General features: G+C 42.6%; 1 protein-coding gene across 2 annotated transcripts in view; it reads left to right on the plus strand.

Moving 5' to 3' along the window:
• WDCP (WD repeat and coiled coil containing) overlaps positions 1–21,048 on the plus strand; it is a 29,245-nt gene that overhangs the window by 6,082 nt on the left and 2,115 nt on the right. Inside the window, exons 2-3 of one of the 2 annotated variants that reach the window (XM_006167655.3) lie at positions 10,128–11,973; positions 18,304–18,418. In XM_006167655.3, the coding sequence (XP_006167717.1) occupies positions 10,147–11,973; positions 18,304–18,418 (1,942 nt within the window). In that variant the 5' untranslated portion in view covers positions 10,128–10,146. The remainder of the gene's footprint in view (positions 1–10,127; positions 11,974–18,303; positions 18,419–21,048) is intronic. The other variant, XM_006167656.2, reaches the window with a different exon arrangement.

A 21,048-nucleotide genomic window follows, 5' to 3' on the forward strand; every position in this document is an offset into this window, starting at 1 on the left:
AGAGGGGTTATCAGGTGGGGTGGTGGTTAAAACACTGGACTTTGACATGGCTGACTATGGTTCAAGCCCTGAACCTGGTAGCTTGAAAATCACACAGGGCTCATGAGTGTGTGTGCGCCCAAGATCTCAGGAGGAGAATGGAGGAGAAGAGATTGTGTCATTGTCTCCACTGTGGGAGGGGTGGTTTCCCACTTTACTGCCCACCGTTTCTCTTCAGTGAATGCACATGCCCTATGGAAGAAATCTGAAACTAACAAGTAAGATCAGAGCGGTAACAGTGGAGAGGTATACTAATATCAAACAGTATACAATCCTAGTTTTACTAAGACCTTTTGAAAGAACTTTATTTACTACAGATTATGGACATTCGTCAAAGGCTTTTGAGCAGGAGAGGAAATGATCAAAATTGTGGGGTTTTTTTCCAACTATAATTCTACCCAGCAAGATATAGTGTTCAGGCTTTGTTGGAAAGAAGAGATGGTATCAAAGGGGCCCTCTCCTTGTTCTGCCCTGAATTAAAAAAAATAGAGATTATCAAGACCTGGACTAGCATAGAAATAGAAAGGAATGGAGGAGATTTTTTGTAATTATTGTTAGATTTTTTAGAAAAATGCGACTGATTTCTTCTTGTTGCTAAAGATGAAAATATTAAAATTTATTCATCTAAAAACCTCGACTAACTTATGTTTGATTTTGTCTGATCACAAATCCTTATCTTGTGCTACCCTAGCCCTGGCCACACAGTCTCAGTGACATTAAGCTGAAATGGGTGGCCTAAAATATGTCATATATTGGATTGTCTGAAAAGTTATGACACATTTTTCTATGCAGAAATGAGTCATGACTTTTCTAACAACCCCAACAAATTGCCTTTGATACTCTTGGTCCATTAAGAATTTTCTCTGCCCAGTAAAATGTATCATGCATTATTTATTGATAAAAAGTCTTTTAAAAAAGCATAAGTAGATACTAGGGGAAAATGTACATACAATTGGTGGGCTAGAGATTGCAGTTTTCTTCATTAGTGATGACAGGAGACTTACCTCTCCATTTAGCAAGCCACTGCAGAACCACTTAATCGAACATTATGTACAGAAGCATAACAGACCATTCCTTCTTAGTAAGAGATCCTAAGAGCAAGGATGAAGCTAGCAAGGAGGTATGAGAAATAATTTACAGATAAGTTAAACACAAATCGCCAGGCAGTCAGGTAGAGAACAATATCTTTGACTTTAGATTCTGAACTTCTCAAGTTCTGTTTTTGACATTTACTATTCAGTAAAAATAGGGCTGAAAATGTCTGTTGGACTCAGTGATAGGAATTGCACTGGTGGTTTAGTGGGAGCTGTTTGGGAGAAGAGATTGGAATGGAGGCCACTGGAATAGGTCAAGGTGAATGATGAAGAAATAGCACCACAAGTTTAGATATTTCTTTTATAGCTAATAAGATTAAACATCACTTTATAATTTTAAAAAATAATTATTTTATTTAACTTTATTTATTTATTTATTTAAATTAAATTTGACCGGGACAGAGTGAGAGACAGAGAAGGGGAAAGTGAGAAAGCAGGCTACCAGGTCCAGGACTGAACTGTGGTTGGCCGTGTGGGAGTCTAGTGCCCTTAAACACTACACTACCTGCCAGCCCCACCCTGTAAGGACTTTTAACCTATGTACATAAGCACTTGCCATGTTTTTCAAGCCTGTCCAGTACTTTTTTTCTTTTTTTTGAGAGGTTTTTGCTATAGCGCATGTGCACTCACCAGAAAGACAGAGAGAGACAGAGAGACAGAAAGCGAAAAATCACCCCCCAGGGGGGATGGCCATGCTACAATCCCTTCTCCTCCATTCTCCTCTCAGGATTTTGGGCACACACGCACACATGCCTGGCATGAGTTTAAGCCACCGGGTCCGGGACTGGAACCATGGTTGACTGCTTGGAAGTCCAGCCACATAGCCGTTATGCCAACTTCTGGTCCCCAGTACTCTTAATTGTGTGATTAGCCATATGGAATCTGGTTCCCCCAAGTAAGCCCTGGGCCTGGACTTCTGGTCTATTTCGCAAAAGTCAACTATGAAAGGTCTATTTGTTTTTGTACTAAAATAAGTCTTTCACAGTTTTTTGTTATTGCAACTTTCTCTCTTTTTTTTTTTTCCTTTTTTTTTTTTTTTTCTTTTATAGGGCACATGTGCTTCCCAGAGAGAGAGAAAGAGGAAAAGTTAGAAAGCACTCCGTAGGAGGATGGGCATGCCTCAATCCTTTCTCCTCCATTTTCCTTTTAGAATTTTGGTCACACACACACTCACTTGGCATGTTTTTGAAGTCTGTGTGTCTGGGATTTGAACTCTGCAGACAACCATGTGGGATCCAGCTGCCTTAACCACTATGCTACTGGATGGCCCTATTGCAACCTTTTATCCTTAGAGTCATTAATTTACATTTATATATTAAGTGATGAATTTCAACATGTAATGTATCTTGGGAACCAGCAAATGGCATAATGGTTACATTGCTGGACTTCCACATAGTCCACTGTGGTTCCAATCCCAGACCCAGTGACTTCAAACTCACACCAGGCACGTGTGTGTGTGTTCAAAGTCCTGAGAGGAGAGTGGAGGAGAAAGGATTGTGGTGTGGCCATCACCCTGGCCGGGGCAGGAGGGGAGGATGAGATGATTTCTTGATTTCTGTCTCTCTGTCTCGCTCTGTCTCTCTGGTGAGGCACACGCTCTATAGCAAAAAACTCTCTCAAAAAAATGTAATGTATCTGAGGCATTTTTTTTGCTCTAAGTTAAAGAATAAATGCTTGTCTATATTTTAATGTGAATATACATATATTACAACTTATCCAAATATTATACCTTAAACTCTAATTACTGACTTTATATACAAGGAAATTTCAAAAGTTTACAAAAAATGGGACCAGCAGATGACATAACAGTTATGTTGCTGGGCTCCCATGTAGTCGACCGTGGTTTGAGTCCCAGACCTGGCGGCTTAAAACTCATACTGGACTTGTGTGCTTGTTTGCCCAAAATCCTGAGAGGAGAATGGAGGAAAAGGGATTGCTGCGTGGTTATCCTCCCTGGGGGGTGGGGGGAAATTTTTGCTTTCTGTCTCTCTATCTTTCTCTGTGTCTCTGGCGAGTACATGCACCCTATAGCAAAAATATCTCTCTCGTAAAAGAAAAGTTTACAGGGACCAGTAGTTAGCGTAATGGCTATGTCGCTGGATTCCCATGTAGTCGACCATGGTTTGAGTCCCGGACCTGGTGGCTTAAACTCATGCCGGGCACATGTGCGTGTATGCCCAAGATCCCAAGAGGAGAGTGCAGGAGAGGGATTGTCGCTTTCTGTCTCTGTCTCTCTCTGTCTTCCTGGTGAGCACATGCACCCTATAGCAAAAACTTCTCCAAAAAAAAAAAGTTTACAAAAAATAGAATCAGAGTTTATTTTCATGTAAAAAGATTTTAAATTCACGTGTAGTTTTTTCTTTTCTTTCTTTTTTTTAAATTAATTTGCCAGAGGGCATATTTCTCACCAGAGCATGACAGAAATGTAGGGGGTAAGTGAGCAAGCAACTCCTTCCATGGGTGATGGCCATGTCACAATCTATTCTCTTCCATTTTGTCCTTTTGAGATTTTGGATATGCATGCACATGCTCCCAACAGATTTACTTTCTTTTTAAGGAGGTTTTTGCCATAGGGTCCATGCACACACCAGAAAGAGAGATGAAGACAGTGAGCGGGAAAGTGAGAAATCATGCCCCAGGGGATGATCACGCTGCAGTCTGTTCTCTATTCTCCTCCAGGGATCTTGGGCATACACGGACATATGCCTAGCATATTTTTAAAGCCACTGGGTCTGGGACCTGAACTACAGTCAGCCATGTGGGAGTCCAGTGACGTAACCACTGTGCCATCTGCTACCCTCCATTCTTACCCAACATATTTTTCAGTCCAGTGGGTCTGGGTTGAAACTGCACAGTTGGCCTTGTGGGATCCAACTGCCTTAACCAGGCTACCAGCTGGCCTCATAGTTTTTCCATAATATGCATTTTCCATTGTCTTTTTTTCTTTTTTTTTTTTGGAGAGATTTTCACTGTAGGGCGTGTGTGCTCGCCAGACAGACAGAGAGAGACATAGAGACAGAAAGCGAGAAATCACCCCCCAGGGGGGATGGTCACGCCGCAATCTCTTCTCCTCCATTCTCCTCTCGGGATCTTGGGCACGCACGCACACGCGCCCGGCGTGAGTTTTAAGCCACCGGGTCCGGGACACGAACCGCGGTTGACTACGTGGGAGTCCAGCAACATAGCCATTACGCTAACTGCTGGTTCCCCATTGTCTTTTTCAATACCCTGTGTAATATTTGGATTGGATTTCAGCCTTCAAAAGGCTGAATTGTCCAGCGCCTACTCTAACACTCTCCAACTTGTAGTACTTATTGTCCATTGATTTGGTCATTTCTTTTTTTATTTTTTTTTGGAGAGGTTTTTGCTATAGGTTGCATGCGCTCACTCGCCAGAAAGACAGAGAGACAGAGAGACAGAAAGCGAGAAGTCACCCCCCAGGGTGGACGGCCACACCGCAATCCCTTCTCCTCCATTCTCCTCTCTGGATCTTGGGCACACACACATACCCACCAGGCATGAGTTTAAGCCACTGGGTCTGGGACTCGAACCTCAGTCAACTACATGGGAGTCCAGCGACATAGTCATTACACCAATTGCTGGTCCTGATTTGGTCATTTCTTAAGCTGAGTTATCTAATGACCTTAGGAAATATTTTCAAATACAGCTCAAAGGAAAGAAATGTAATACACTGTAAAGTTATATGTGATTCAGTGTAATATAAACAAGATTATGATAAGTAAATTTAAAAAAAATACAGCTCAAAAGGAATTTATTTACAAAATGTTTTAAAGGTTTAAAGCAGCAAAAAATGTAACCAACAGGAGGAGTCTTTAAAAAGTTTATGGAAAAGCATATTATAGATTTCAAAGTTTTATTTACCAAATAAACTCATACTTTTTTTTTTGAGAGAGAGAGATTTTTGCTGTAGGATACTTGTACTTACTGGAGAGACAGAGACAGAGAGACATAAAGTGAGACATCATCCCCTTGGGGGATGGTCATGCTCCAATCCCTCCTCTTCCATTCTCCTCTTGGGATTATGGCCATGCATGCACAAACACCTGGTATGAGTTTTAAGCCGCTGGGTCTGAGACTCAAACCATGATCAACTACATGGGAGTCTAGCAAAGTAACCATTAACACCATCTGCTGGTCCCTAAACTCATACTTTAATCCCAGTTTTCATGAAGTTTTTGAAGTCCCTTGTATAATTGTTGATAGTATCATGACCCAAGTGGAAACTCATGAATCATTACAGAACTATCCATCCCAAAATACTTGTCAGTGTTTGTTTAGTGTGGTAGGAGCAAGCAAGTCATATCCAGTTCCTGCTTTCAAGGACTTTGTTCAGTAACTGGGAAGACAAGATATAATAAATTAAAAAGTAACTAATGATTCCAGGTAATGAAGTGAAGAGGTCACATGAATAGTTAAACTGTAAAGGCTATAGGAGTTCATAAAGAGGAAAGAACCTATTTATTTATTTTTTATTTTTTTGGCTATAGGATACATGCACTTGCCAAAGAGATTGAAAGTGAGAAATCACCTCTTGGGGGGGATGGCAATGCCGTGGTCCTTTCTCTATTCTCCTCTCATCATTTTGGGCATGCACACATGTTCCTGGTATGATTTTCAAGCTGCCAGGTCCTAGTGTTGAACGGTACAGTCAGCTATGTGGTATCCTGCACCTTAACCACCATGCCACCTGCTGGCCCCCAGAAAGAATCACTTTTAGTTGTTCAATTAAGAAAGGCCTTTCTGAGGAAATAGTATTTAAAATTGGCTTTTAATTCAACTCATTTGCCAAAGTGTTTTGAATGTGCCAAACATTAAAACTATGAATGTAGAAAGAAATAGGAAATAAGGCTGGAGAGACAGTTAAGTCCAGTAGCATATGTGACTAGTAACTACTCTCTTGGACAATGTGACTATTAGAAGTAGGTAACCTCATCATTTTGTTTTGTTTTGCTTTTGTTTCGTTTTGTTGGATTTTTTTTTAGAGAGAGTTTTGCTATAAACCGGGTGCATGTAGTCACTGGAGAAGCAGAGACAGACAGAAAGTGAGAAATCACCGCCCCAGGAGGATGACCATGCTGCAATCCCTTCTCCATTGTCCTCTGGGGATTTTGGGCATCCATATGCATGTGCCTGGTGTGAGGTTTTTTTTGTTTGTTTGTTTGTTTTTTGAGAGGTTTTTGCGCGTGTGCTCACCAGACAGACAGAGAGAAACAGAGAGACAGAAAGCGAGAAATCACCCCCCAGGGGGGATGGCCATGCTGCAATCCCTTCTCCTCCATTCTCCTCTCAGGATCTTGGGCACACACGCACTCACGCCCGGCTTGAGTTTTAAGCTAGCAGGTCTGGGATGCGAACCACGGTCGACTACGTGGGAGTCCAGTGACAGCCATTATGCTAACTGCTGGTCCCCCTGGTGTGAGTTTTAAGCTACTGGGTTTGGGACTTGAACTGTAGTCGACATGCGAGTGCAGCAACATAACCATTACATCATCTGCTGGTTCCTTTTTTTTTTTTAAGAGAGATTTTTTTCTATAGGGCATGTGTGCTCACTGGAGAGACAGAGAGAGATAGAGATAGAAAGCGGGAAATCAGCCCCCTTCTCCCCCCGCCCTGGGGGACGACCACACTGCAATCCCTTCTCCATTCTCCTCTCAGGATTTTGGACACACGTGCACACGTACCTGGCGTGAGTTTTGAGCTGCCTGGTCCATGACTCAAACTATGATCAACTATGTGGGAGTCCAGTGATGTAACCGTTATACCATCTGCTGGTCCCAAACTCATTATTTTTAAGCTAATAAATTATGTACTAAAAAAATTTTTTAGGAGAGATTTTTGTTATAGGGCACATGTACTGGCTGGAGAGACAGAAAGCAAGAAAATCACCCCCCCCCCCCATGGGCATGGCGACGCTGCAGTCCCTTCTTCTCCATTCTCCTCTTGGGATCTTGGGCATACATGCACGCCCACTCACCTGGCATGAGTTTTAAGGCACCAGGTCCGGACTTGAACCGTAGTTGACTATGTGGGAGCCCAGCAAAGTAACCATTATGCTATCTGTTTGTCCCCAACTGCTAAGTTTGAATCCTGGCCCCAGCAGCTTGAAAAACACACTGGGTATATGGGCGTGTGCAAATGTGTGCATATGTGTGGGCACGCCCCAAATCCTGACAGGATGGAGCAATGGGGGAAGAGGGACCATGCTCCATTGGGAAATGCTCCCCTTGTACCCTATTCTCTCTTTGGCAGCATGCATCCTCTGACAAATTTAAAAAAGGGTGACATTCTAAGATTGGTCTTGTACAGGATGGAGTATAGGGAGGATAGGGAAAATAGGAGGTGACCTATATTTGGGATGTTCTGATTCAGGATGGTGTTAGCAGGACTGACTTGTCGATTCCAGCTGCCTTAACCACCAGGCCATGGAACCAGTCCCTAATTTTTTCTTATAAAATACACATAACATGGGGCTGGCAGGTGGTGTGGTGGTTGAAGCACTGGACTCCCATACGACTGACTGCAGTTCGAGTCCTGGACCTGGCAGTTTGCTTTCTCATTTTCTCTCTCTCTCTCTCTCTCTCTGATCAAATTAAAATAATAATAATGATAAAAGTAAATAATTATAAAAAACACACATGACATAAAATTTGTCTTACCCTTTCTTTTTTTTTTTTTTTTTTTAATGCCAGAGGGCATGTGTGTGCACAAGATGTGGGCAGGGAGCATCCCTAAAAGGGGTCTTGTCATGCTGCAGTCCTTTTCCTTCCAATTCCCTTGAGGATTTTGGGCATACAATGTGTGTGCCAGCTGTGTTGCCACTGTGACAGGATTCAAACTCTGGTCAGCCATGTGAATTTGTACAGTGCTTAACTGCTGTGCTGTGGGGCCAGTGCTATATATTTAGCCATTAAAAATTATTTTATTTTTTATTTTCATTATTATTATTATTATTATTATTATTGAGGTTGACCAGAGAGAGACAGAGAGAGAAAAAGAAAGTGAGAAAGCAAGCTGCCAGGTCTAGGACTCAAACTGTGGTCAGCCATGTGGGAGTCTAGTTGCCTTAACCTCCAGTCCAACTGCCGTTTTTTTGTTTGTTTGTTTGTTTGTTTGGTTTTTTGGAGAGATTTTCACTGTAGGGCGCGTGCGCTCGCCAGACAGACAGAGAGAGAGACATAGAGACAGAAAGCGAGAAATCACCCCCCAGGGGGGATGGTCACTCCGCAATCCCTTCTCCTCCATTCTCCTCTCGGGATCTTGGGCACGCACGCACACGCGCCCGGCGTGAGTTTTAAGCCACCGGGTCCGGGACGCGAACCGCGGTCGACTACGTGGGAGTCCAGCGACATAGCCATTACGCTAACTGCTCGTTCCCCCAACTGCCGTTTTTAAGTGTACAGTTCGGTGGCATTAAATACATTTACAATATTGTACAACTAGCCATCTCCACAGTTCTTTTCATCTTGTATAACAATAATGCCCTATTAAACAATGCTCTGTTTTCTCCCTCCCAGCCCTGGCAACCGCCATTTTACTTTCTGTCTCTGAGCTTGGTTCTTGAGCCTTTTATTTTTCCACAAGTTAGGTAGAGCAGTTTCTGTTTCAAGTACCCAAGAAATCTGACTTTTGAAATCTTTTCTTTGAAAGAAAAAACATGACACATAATTTCCATTATGTTTTTGTAGTTTTAATTAGCAATGCTTTTAATTTTTTTTTTTTTGAGAAGTTTTTGCTATAGGGCATGTGCGCTTGCCAGGAAGACAGAGAGAGACAGAGAGACAGAAAGCAAGAAATCACCCCCCTGGGGGGATGGCCATGCCGCAGTCCCTTCTCCATTCTTCTCTCGGGATCTTGGGCACGCACGCAAATATGCCTGGTGTGAGTTTAAGCCACTGGGTTCAGGACTTGAACCGCAGTCGACTACATGGGTGTCCAGTGACATAGCCATTACACCAGCTGCTGGTCCCATTCCATAATACCTTCTAATATCCATTCTGTATTCAAGTTTCTCCATTTCTAAAATTTCTTTTTTTAATTTGCTAGAGGGCACAGGTACTTTGCCAGTAAGAGACTGTTCACGGGGGATGAGAAAGCACTCCTATGGGGGATGGTCACATCACAATCCTTTCTCCTTCATTTCTTCTTTTGGGACTTTGGTCACACAGGCACACACACTCAGAGTGTTTTTCAAGCCTCCAGGTCTGAGACTCCATCCACAAAATTGACCATATGGAATCCAGTCTCCTTAACTACCTCACCACTATCTAGCCCAAGATTTTTTGTGTGTGTGAATTTCTTACACGAGAGAGAGAAACAGGTACCTTTGGTGGGGATCACGCCATGATACTCACCCTGCAATCCTTCTAGCCAGCCAGGATAATGGGTGTATACACCCACACCCTGTGTGCTTCAGGATGACTTGGAATCTAAACCATGGTCCATGTGTCTCCAGCACTACAGAGTGGCACCTTACTGTTAGTGCCACCGTGGCCAGACCTAAAGATATCTTATTTTTGGTAGACTTTATTTCTTCCAGATTTCATCAAAGTTTATACATTGCATTTGCTATTGCTGACTCAGTTGTCTCTTAATTTCCTTTCTTTCTTTCTTTTTTTTTTTTTGAGAGATTTTTGCTATAGAATGTGTGCAGTCACTAGAGAGACAGAGAGATAGAAAGTGAGAAATCACTCCCCAGGGAGGATAGCCACACTGCAGTCCCTTCTCCATTCTCTCAGGATTTTGGGTACACACGCCTAGTATATGTTTCAAGCCACCTGGTCAATCGGCCATGTGAGAGTCCACTGTCGTAATCACTATGCCACCTGCTGACCGTCTCTTACTTTCTAACATTCCTCTTGTCTTCTGATCCTCTCACTATGAAGGGTCTAGACCAGCTGTCTTATAAAATGTCCAACGTTCAGTACTTGTCTGATTATTTCCTCATGGTGTCACTTTCCTTCTTAATCATTTCAGATAACTTTTGTGAGAAAGTATGGAGTTGGGAAAAGGGAAACTGCTCAGGACTGGACTAAATATATTGTATCAAGCAATACACCCAACTCATGGCCTGGCCTGGACTGATGGGAGTCAGGTAGTGTTGACTGATTTACAGCTTCACAGCGGAGAGGCCCAGTTTGGGGACTCCAAAGTCATTGGACAGTTTGAACACGTCTGTGCCCTGTCCTGGGCGCCCCCTGGTACAGCTGACACACCTGCTCTGCTTGCTGTCCAGCACAAGAAGCATGTCACTGTATGGCAGATGTGTCTCAGCACTACGGAAACAAGCAAATGGCTGATGTCTCAGACCTGTGAGATTAGAGAATCACTCTCTGTCCTTCCCCAGGGCTGTGTGTGGCACCCAAAAAATGCTATCCTGGCTGTGCTGACTGCACAGAATGTCTCTGTTTTCCCTAATGTACACCGTGACAGTTCTCAGGTAAAAGTGGACATCAATGCTCAGTACCGCATTCACTGTGCATCTTGGACTCAGGATGGCCAGAGGCTGGTGGTGGCAGTAGGCAGCAGCCTGCACTCTTATATCTGGGACAGTGCTCAGAAGGCCCTGCACAGGTGCTCCTTTTGCCCAGTGTTTGATGTGGTCAGCTCCATCAGTGCCATCCGAGCCACTGTGGACTCACAGGTTGCCATAGCCACAGAGCTTCCACTAGCTAAGATTTGTGGTTTAAATGAATCTGAAACCTTTGATAATCCCCTCAATGGTGAAGATACTTGTCCATGTACTTTACCAATTATTGATGAGCTACCTTCTGTGGATAAGGGGGCAATTACTTCCGAAACAAATTCTGAAGAATCAGTTTCTCCTCCCGTTTCTTCTTACTATTCAGATCCGCTGGATCTAACTCACATACATTTCAATCGACAGAAGTCTGAGGGTAGTTCTCTTATTTGTCTAAGAAAAAAGGACTACTTGACAGGAACTGGCCAGGATTCTTCTCATTTGGTCCTTGTGACCTTTAAGAAAGCAGTTACCACGACCAAAAAAGTCACCATTCCAGGCATTCTGGTTCCTGATCTAATAGCATTTAACCTTAAAGCCCAGGTAGTGGCAGTGGCTTCCAATACTTGTAATAGCATTTTGATCTATTCTGTCTTTCCATCTTCTATGCCAAACATACAACAGATTCAGTTAGAGAGTAGTGAAAGACCGAAAGGCATATGTTTCTTGACAGACAAATTATTATTAATTTTAGTGGGAAAACAAAAGTCTGCAGATACAGCATTTCTTCCTTCTTCAGAGACTGAGCAGTATGTCATCCGCTTGATTGTGAGAGAAGTAATGTTGGAAGAAGAATCTTCAATAATGTTGGATGAAAGCCAAAGTGCCTACCCTCCCTTCAGTGTTCTTTTAAACAAAATGAATAGAAAAAAGTTACCTAAAAGTTTTTCCCCAGATTTTTGTCACCAAAACAAAGGGTTCTTGTTAACAGCTAACACCGGTAGTCAGAATGAAAGGCCTGGAAGAACCATGATTAAAGAAATCAAAAGTCCTCCATCTAGTAGCTGTGATGGTTCCACTGCAACAGAAATACTTCATAAGCCTGGCTGGGTCTGGGCAACAGAGTTCAGAACACCAGATGACACCAGCACAATGGAACCTCCTCATTTGCCTCAAAGAAGGAACTTACAAGGGGAAAAGGAAACTTACCAGCTTTCTAAGGAACTGGAAATTTTATCCAAAAACCTGATCGAAATGCAACAACGTCTTTCTGAACTCACAGACTTTCTACATAATGAGAAGAAGTTCTCTCCAGCATATCCACTCTCTCAAGATCTGCCTTATGTTCACATCATTTATCAGGTAACTTCTCCTTTGAGGAGCTACCACCCTATATAAAAGCTCTTGCAGCCCTAGCTGGGTGGTACAGGCATTAGGGTGCTGGTGTACTATTGTGGAGCCAAATGGGAGGCTCGGGTTCAGATCCTAGATCAACCCGAACACTGTGTATGCCTATGGTTCTGGCTGGCTGGGAGCCTGGAGAAAATTCTGTGTGGGAGATTCTGTCAAGGGCATCTCTTTCTCTCTCTTTCTCTCTGTCATGAAAGAAAGAAACTAAACTCAACTTAAAAAAATAGTTCTTATAGCCAGTTAGTACTGCAAGAACATGTGTTGATGAGGAAGGTGGTGCTATAATTGAACTTCACTGAACTGGCTTGTTATAGGCAAGTTGCTAATTGGTTGGATGTTAACTTGCCAACCAGATGGACACATATACCAGTGTACACCATGACTTTATCATGGGTATGGCATGAAAAATATGAATGACTTAATTTTTTAAAATTACTTATTTAACTCTATTTGTTAATATTTTTTTTTAATTTGACTGGAGAGAGACTGAGAGAGAGAAAGGGAAAGGGAGAAAGCTGTCTGGTCCAAGACTCGAACTGTGGGGACCATGTGAGAGTCCAGCACGTCAACCACCACCCACCTGCAGCCTCATTACTACATTCTTCTTGGTGATTTATATTTAAGAAATACAATTTTTTGGAGAAGTTTTTGCCATAGGGCATGTATGCTTGCAAGAAACACAGAAACAGAAAGTGAGAAATCACCCCACCAGGGGGGATGGCCATACCACAATCCCTTCTCCTCCATTATCCTCTTGGGATCTTGGGCATGCATGTACATGTGCCCAGTGTGAGTTTAAGCCACCGGGTCTGGGACTTGAACTGTGGTCAACTACATGGGAGTCCAGCAACATAGTCATTATGCCATCTGCTGGTCTCATAAGAAAAAATATTTTAAAATTTGCTAGCAGGCTCTAGTAGTTGCTTGGGAGGGTTCAGGGGGGAAGAGGGAGGGAGGAGGGAGGGGGAGAGAGAGAGAGAGAGAGAGAGAGAGAGAGAGAGAAAGTGAGAAAGCAACTTCCCCACGGGAGATGGTCATGCCACAGTCCCTTCTCTATTTCTCCTTTCAAGATTTTAGGCACTCATGTACATGTGCATGGTGTGTTTTTCAAGCCACTGGATTTGGGACCATGTAGTCGCCCATTTGGGAATCCAGCCACCTTAATTGGCTGGCCCAGGAAAAATTTTTCTTTTTTTAATTTGACATAGAGTGCACGTGCTTGCTGGAGAGAGATGGGGTGAGGAGCAGGGGAATGAGAAAGCACCTCCCATGGGAGATGGCTGTGCCTTGATCCCTCTCCTCCATTCTCCTCTCAGTACTTTTTTTTTTTTGGGGGGGCATGTATGCACATGTGTCTGGCATTTTTTTTTATTTTATAATTCTTTTTTATTATTAGTCATACATTAAATTGCTATACATCATTTAGATTGTGAAGAAGTTTTAAGCTGTGGGTTCTGGGACTTAGACCAGGCTGGCAACCAGACCCTTAACCACTACCTCTGACTGACCCCTATACATGTTTTTGTCATGGTCACTTTCCTTCCACCTCAAATGTGGCTATATCCCATTCTCCCCATAACCCATTTTAACCAACAGCTTAATGTAAGTCCTTCCATATTATTCACCATGCTTGTATAGTCTTAACAGATCTTTGTACACATAGATAGATTTGCTTTGGGTAGTTTGTTGCAATTTTACAAAACAGGATCATGTGGTTACTCCTTGCTGTCTTTCTAGCCATTCCCTTGTTGATCAACACTACCTTGATTTTCAGTACTTAGCAATTTGTATAAGTCTTGCAACATTATTTTTACATGTATCCATTTTTTTTATTAGTACCTTTATTTCTATTGGATTGTTTCCAGAAGTGGTAGTACAAATTTAAAGAGTATATGTCTTTCTCTCTCTCTCTCTCTTTTTAAGAGATTTTTGCTATAGGACGAGTGCACTCACCAGAGAAACAGAGAGAGATAGAAAGTGAGAAATTACCCCCCAGGGGGGATGGCCACACCACAGTTGCTTCTCCTCCATTCTCCCCTCGAGATCACAGGCATGCATGCACACACGCCTGGTGCATGAGTTTAAGTCACCGGGTCCAGGACTCGAACTGTGGCCGACTACATTGGAATCCAGTGACATAGCCATTACGCCAACTGCTGGTCCCCTGGTGTGAGTTTTTAAGCTCCTGGGTCCAGGACTTGCCAGATCACCTTTCAAAATTTTCTGCTTAGCAATCGCTCATCATACTTGTTCCAATAAAATATGAGCCTATTCTTTTCCTCGTATCTCTCCAGTCTGTTCAGTGTGAAGTGTTATTTCACTTTTATTAAGTTGTATTTCCTTTATATGTATATATATTTTGCTAGAGGGCACATGTGCTTCTCAGAGAAAGGGAAAGTGACAAAGCACCCTTGTGGAAAATGGTCATGCCACAATCCTTTCTCCTCTCTCTTTCCCCCCTAAAACTTTCAGGATTTTGGGCATGCACACACATGTGCCCAGTGTGTTTCTCATGTCATCAGGTCTGACGCTTGAATCTTGCAGTAGGCCATGTGGGATCTAGCTGCCTTAACCCCATACCATGGACTGGCCCCATGTTTTTTGTTGTTAGTTTGCTAGAGAGTGTGTATGCTCACCGGAGAGAGACAGAGACAGACAGAAAGCACCCCTCAATGGAGCATGGCCACACCACAATCCCTTTTCCATTTTTCAATCCTTGCTGGATTTTGGGTATACATGCACACACACCTGGTTTGTTTCTCAAACCGCAGGTCCAGTATTTGAACCAAGCTGTCAGCCATGTGTATTCCAGCTCCCTGGCCACCAGGCCATAGGGCTGGCCCTGTATTGTTTTTCTTTTCTTTTCTTTTCTTTCTTTTTCAGATAGAAATTTTTGCTATAGGGTGTATGCGCTTGCCAGAGAGATGGAGTGAGACAGAGAGACAGGGAAATATAAATCACCCACCACTGATGGACACACCACAGTCCCTTCTACTCCATTCTCCTCTTGGGATCTTGGGCATCCAAGCATACACACCCAGCGTGAGTTTCAAGCCACTGGGTCCAGGACTCAAAGCCTGGTCAATTATGTTGGAGTTCAGCAACGTAACAATTACGCCATCTGCTGGTCCCTATATTTCTTTTATTAGTGAATTTGAGTAGGTTTCATGTGTTTTTGTTAATTGAATGTGAATTGCTTATGGCCACAGGGTCACATGTTTTTTTTCCTTAAAGAGAGATTATTGCTATAGGGTGCATGTGCTCACCAGAGAGAAAGAAAGCGAGAAATCATCCCCCAGGGGGGATGGCCATACCACAATCCTTTCTCCTTCATTCTTGTCTCGGGATTTTTGGGTCTGCATGCATACACACCTGGCATGAGTTTTAAGCTGCCTGGTCTGGGACTCAAACCATGGTTGACTACATGGGAGTTCAGTGACGTAACTATTATACCATCTGCTGGACCCTATCTCTGGGTCACAATTTATAAGAATTTTTTTTATAATATAGAAATGAACACGCATGGGAGCTGGCAGGTGGTGTGGTGGTTAAGGTGCTGGACTCTTACATGGCCATCCATGGGTCAAATCCTGGACGTGGTGGCTTGCTTTCTCACTTTCTCTCTCTTTCTCTTTCTCTGTGTCTCTATGATAAAATTTAAAAAAAATAATAATAAGGACCAGCAGGTGGTATGGCGATTAAGGGTGCTAGATTCCCACATGGCCAACAAGTGGTCTGAGTCCTAGACCTGGCGGCTTACTTTCTTACTTTCCCTCTCTCTTTCACTCTGCCCTTCTCTGGTCAAAATAAAGTTAAATAAAGTAATTCTTTAAAAAATAATAATAGTGGGACCAGAAGTTGGCATAATGGCTGGGTCATTGGGTTCCCATGTAGTTGACCGTGGTTCGAGTCCCAGACTTGGTGGCTTGAAACTCACACTGGGCATGTGTGCATGCATGCCCAAGATCCTGAGAGGAGAATGGAGGAGAAGGGGTTGCGGAGTGGCCATCCTCCCTGGGGGGTGATTTCTTTCTTTCTGTTTTCTCTGTCTTTCTGGCAAGTGCACATGACCTATAGCAAAAACTTCTCTAAAATAATAATAATAATAGTTATAAAATTCTTTTTTGAAAAAAAGAAATGAACACACATGCAATTATGATGATTTCCTTCAGAATATATTATTATTTTTATTTTCACATTTATGTTTTTCATCTTTAATGTTTGTTTTATGTATGGTTCACTTCCTTTTTCTAAGAGATTATTGATTGTGTTAGCAACATTATTAAAAATGCCTCTTGGAGGGAACCAGCAGTTAGCGTAATGGCTATGTCGCTGGACTCCCACGTAGTCGACCGTGGTTCGTGTCCCGGACCCGGCGGCTTAAAACTCACGCCGGGTGCGTGTGCGTGCGTGCCCAAGATCCTGAGAGGAGGATGGAGGCGAAGGGATTGCAGCGTGGCCATCCTCCCCAGGGGGTGATTTCTTGCTTTCTGTCTCTCTCTCTTTCTGCCGCTCTCTGTCTTTCAGGCAAGTGCCCAGGCCCTATAGCAAAAACCTCTCAAAAAAAAAAAAATCCATCTTGGGTCAGCTTGTGGCTTGGTAATTAAGGGAGCTGGATCCAACATGGTTCACTGCATGGTTTGAGTCCTGGACCTGATGGCTTAAATTCATGCCGGGCGCATGTGCGTGCGTGCCCAAGATCCTGAGAGGAGGATGGAGGCGAAGGGATTGCAGCGTGGCCATCCTCCCCAGGGGGTGATTTCTTGCTTTCTGTCTCTCTCTCTTTCTGCCGCTCTCTGTCTTTCAGGCAAGTGCCCAGGCCCTATAGCAAAAACCTCTCAAAAAAAAAAAAAATCCATCTTGGGTCAGCTTGTGGCTTGGTAATTAAGGGAGCTGGATCCAACATGGTTCACTGCATGGTTTGAGTCCTGGCCCTGGTGGCTAGAAAAACATGCAGGGTACATGTGCATGTGTACCACAAATTCCCAAAGTAGGGAAATAGAGAAGGGATTACTGCTTGACCATCTCCATGGAAGGTGATTTTTCACTTTCCTTCTTTCTCTCTTTGGATGAGTGCATCCATTGTCTAGCAATTTTTTTTTTAAATATGAAATCTATAATAGTTTGGATTTTTTTAAACCATAAGACATGGGCACTTGCTGAACAAGAAACAGAGAGAGAGAGAAAGTGAAAAATTACCCCCCAGGGAGGATGGACATTTAGAAATCCCTTTTCCCTTCTGTGGGGATTTTGGGCATGTCTGCACAGGCACCTGGTGTGATTTTCTAGCCACAGGGTCCTTGACTCTAACCATGATAGGTCATGTGGGAATCCAGCACCTTAACTACCACAACACCTGCTGGACCCCCCTAGTGTTAGACTTAACCCTGAGGTTAAGTAGTACAAAAGAGTAGCACAAAAAGAAAAGTAAAATTGGGGTTGTGTTTTGTTCTGATCCTTTAGTTGTCTTAAATAATGCAACAAAGAGCTCCTTATTTAAAACTAAAACCTGGGGGCCAGAAGGTGGCATAGTGATTGGAGTGCTGGACTTCCACATGGCTGACCACCGTTTGAGTCCTGGACCTGGTGACTTGAAAATCACACCAGGCACCTGTGTGTGCAGACCCAAAGTCCCAAAAGGAGAATGGAGAAGGGATTGCTATGGGCCATCTCCCCTGGGGGGGGGGTGAGTTCTCATTTTCTCTCTCACTGTCTCTCTCTCAGGTAAGCACCATGTCCAGTGGCAAGAACCTTCAAACAAACAAACAAACAAATAATTAAATTCTAGTTGATAGTGTTATTTTTAGATAAGAATTTTAAGACTTTTGCATATTCTTTTTTTTAAAAAAAGAATTATTTAACTTTTAGGGACCAGCAGGTGGCATGGTGGTTAAGGTGCTGGACACTCCCACATGGCTGACCACAGTTCAAATCCTGGACCTGGCAGCTTGCTTTCTCTCTCTTTCTCTCTCTCTATCTCTCTCTGATCAAATTAAAATAAATGAATGAATAAATAAAATAAAATAAATAATAAAAAAATTATTTAACTTTTATTACTCATTTTAAATTTGATGAGAGAGGGACAAAGCAAAAGCAAGACAGAGAAAGGGAAAGTGAGAAAGCAAGCTACCAGGTCTGGGACTGGAACTGTGGGCAGCCATGTAGGTGTCCAGCATTCTTAACTACCATGCCACCTGCTGGCCCCACCATTTTCTATTATTAAGAATGTTAATTCCATTGCTTTTGCAATCAGTTTTAACAACTTTTGTTTTTTATCTGAAGAAACCTTATTATATAGGTCCTGTTGACAAGAGAGCGGTGCTTCTCTGTGATGGGAAACTAAGACTCAGTACAGTTCAGCAGACTTTCGGCCTCTCTCTCATTGAAATGCTACATGGTATGTTACATTCAGTAACTGACTCTACCTGACACCCCTTTTCCTCTACTGTCTATGTTGCACCTTCCACTAGTAATGAAAACAAGGTGTTCCAACCGTTCAGTGACTCACTAGATAGTTAACAAGTATTGTTAATTGTTTACTGTATACCCAGTGCCAAAACTAATGGAAAATATGGGTTCTGCCTTTAGGGAACATATAATCTACAATCTTCCTAGAAAAATTAAATGTACACATGAAAAATCTAGAAAAGTGTTACAATGTAGTACACAGGGAGGTTTCAAAGAATTTGTGGAGAAACAGAATTAAAGTATGAATTCATTTCGGTATAGAAAATTTTAAAATCCATACATAGTATTTATTTATTTATTTGTAGAGGTCGTGTATGTTCACTAGAGAGAGGGACAAAGAGAGAGAGAGAGGGAAAGTGAGAAAGCTCCTCCCATGGGGCATGGTCATATCACAATTCCTTCTCCTCCATTTCCCTCCTTTCAGAATTTTGAGCACACATACATACACAACCAGTGTGTTTTGCAATCTGCCAGGTATGGGACTCAAACCACGTAGTCACCTATGTCAGATCAAGCTACCTTAACCACCACACCACAGACTGACTCCATAGTCTTTTTTACAATATACGTTTTTCATGAAATTTTTGAAGAGCTCTTATGTAATAACTGCAAAAAATGAACAACCTCATACATGCCTCTTGCACTAAAATGTGAAATCATGACAGCATTGCAGAATTTTTTAAATAGTTTTTAAATTTCACTTAATTAATTAATTATTAATTTGACCAGAGAGAGAGAAAGTGAGAAAGCAAGTCGCCAGGTCTGGGATTCGGACTGCAGTCAGCCATGTGGGAGTCCAGAGCCCTTAACCACCTACCAGCCCCTGCAGAATCTTTTTTAAAGAGGTCATTATTTTAATGTGGAGCAAACCTGTAAATGAGAAGAATATTCCTTGATGGCAAAGGACTTAGCCTTGCTTACATTCATCAGATGTGGAGTGTGGTTGTTTTCTTATGCCTCATTTTCTTAGCAGTAGCCACCACATTAAACATAGATGATTGTTTTTTCCCCCCTTTAACATTGTAACATTTGGGGCCAGCAAGTGGCATGGTGGTTAAGGGCGCATCCTACATGGCCCACCATGGTTCAAGTTCCGAACCTGGCAGCTTACTTTTTCACTTTCCCTCTCTTACTCTGTCCCTCTCTGGTCAAATTAAAAAAGTAAATAAAGAAATAAAGTTAAATAAAATAATTCTTAAAAAAACATTGTAACATTAGCATTTTTATATTTTGACACATGCATTTATGACATGGCTACACAATTACTGTTCATTTTTTTTTTCTTGGGCCAGCAGGTGGCATGGAGTTAAGGCATTGGGTCCCACATGTCCAACTGCTTGGTTGAGTCCTGAACCCAGCAGCTTGAAAAATAACTCTGAATGCTTGTGCATGTGTGCCTAAAATCCCCCAAGAGGAGAATAGAAGAGAAGGGATTGTGGTATGGCCATCCCCCTGAGGAGTGATTTCTTACTTTCCTTCTCTCTCTCTGGTGAGTGCATGTGCCCTATAGGGAAAAAAAGAAATCTCTATTTGTAGGAGAGCATGTATACATGCATGTGTGAGTAAGAGAGAAAAATGAGCACTTTCCACATGGTGTGGCCACATTGCAATCCCCTTTCTCCAGTACTGTAGCCCACTGGATCCTGGGTGCTTGCACATGTGCCTGATATATTTCAGGCTGACTGGGCTGACGATTTAAATTGTGGTCGCCATGTGGGATCCTAGTTCTCTTGAACAGAGTGTTATTCCTGTACCATAGAGCCAGCCCCATAATTGTCTTTTTTTTCCTTAATGACCAAATGCCATATGCACACACCAGAGAGAGAGAGAGTAAGAGTGAGTACCTTCATTCCTTTTAATTTTTAATTTATTATTTTTTTTAAGAGAGTTTTGCTATAGGGTGTGTGCACTTGCTGGAGAGACAGAGAGACACAGACAGGAAGTGAGAAATCATTGCCCCCCCGCCACCGGGGGGGGGGATGGCCATGCCATAATCCCTTCTCCTTCATTCTCCTCTTGGGATTTTGAGAATGCATGCACATGTGCCCATGTGAGTTTTAGGCCACCAGGTCTGGGACTCGAACTGCAGTCGACTACGTGGGATTCCAGTGACATAACCATTACATCATCAGCTGGTCCCGAGAGAGCAACTTCTGATGAGATGTGGTCATGTAGCAATTATTTTTCCTCTACTTCTCCATCTCATCAGGATTTAGGCACACACATATGCACACATACATGCTTGACAGGTCTTTGAAGCTATAGCAGCTAGGATTGTGGGCCATGTAGGATCTAGTTTCCAATGCACAGAGCTTAACCACTGTGCTATGAGGCCAATCCCAGAATTGTCATTTTTTTTTAAAGAATTATTTTATTTAACTTTATTTATCATTATCATTATTTTTGAACTTGACCAGAGAAAGGCGAGAGAGAGAGAGAGAGAAAGGACAAGTCACCAGGTCCGAGACTCAAACCTCAGTTGGCCACGTGGGAGTCTAGAACTTCTATACCACCACACCACCTGCCGATCCACAGAACTGTCTTTTTTTTTTTTTTTTT

This window comes from Tupaia chinensis, unplaced genomic scaffold (genome assembly GCF_000334495.1).
Source record: "Tupaia chinensis unplaced genomic scaffold, TupChi_1.0 Scaffold144952_1, whole genome shotgun sequence".
NCBI lineage: Eukaryota > Metazoa > Chordata > Mammalia > Scandentia > Tupaiidae > Tupaia > Tupaia belangeri.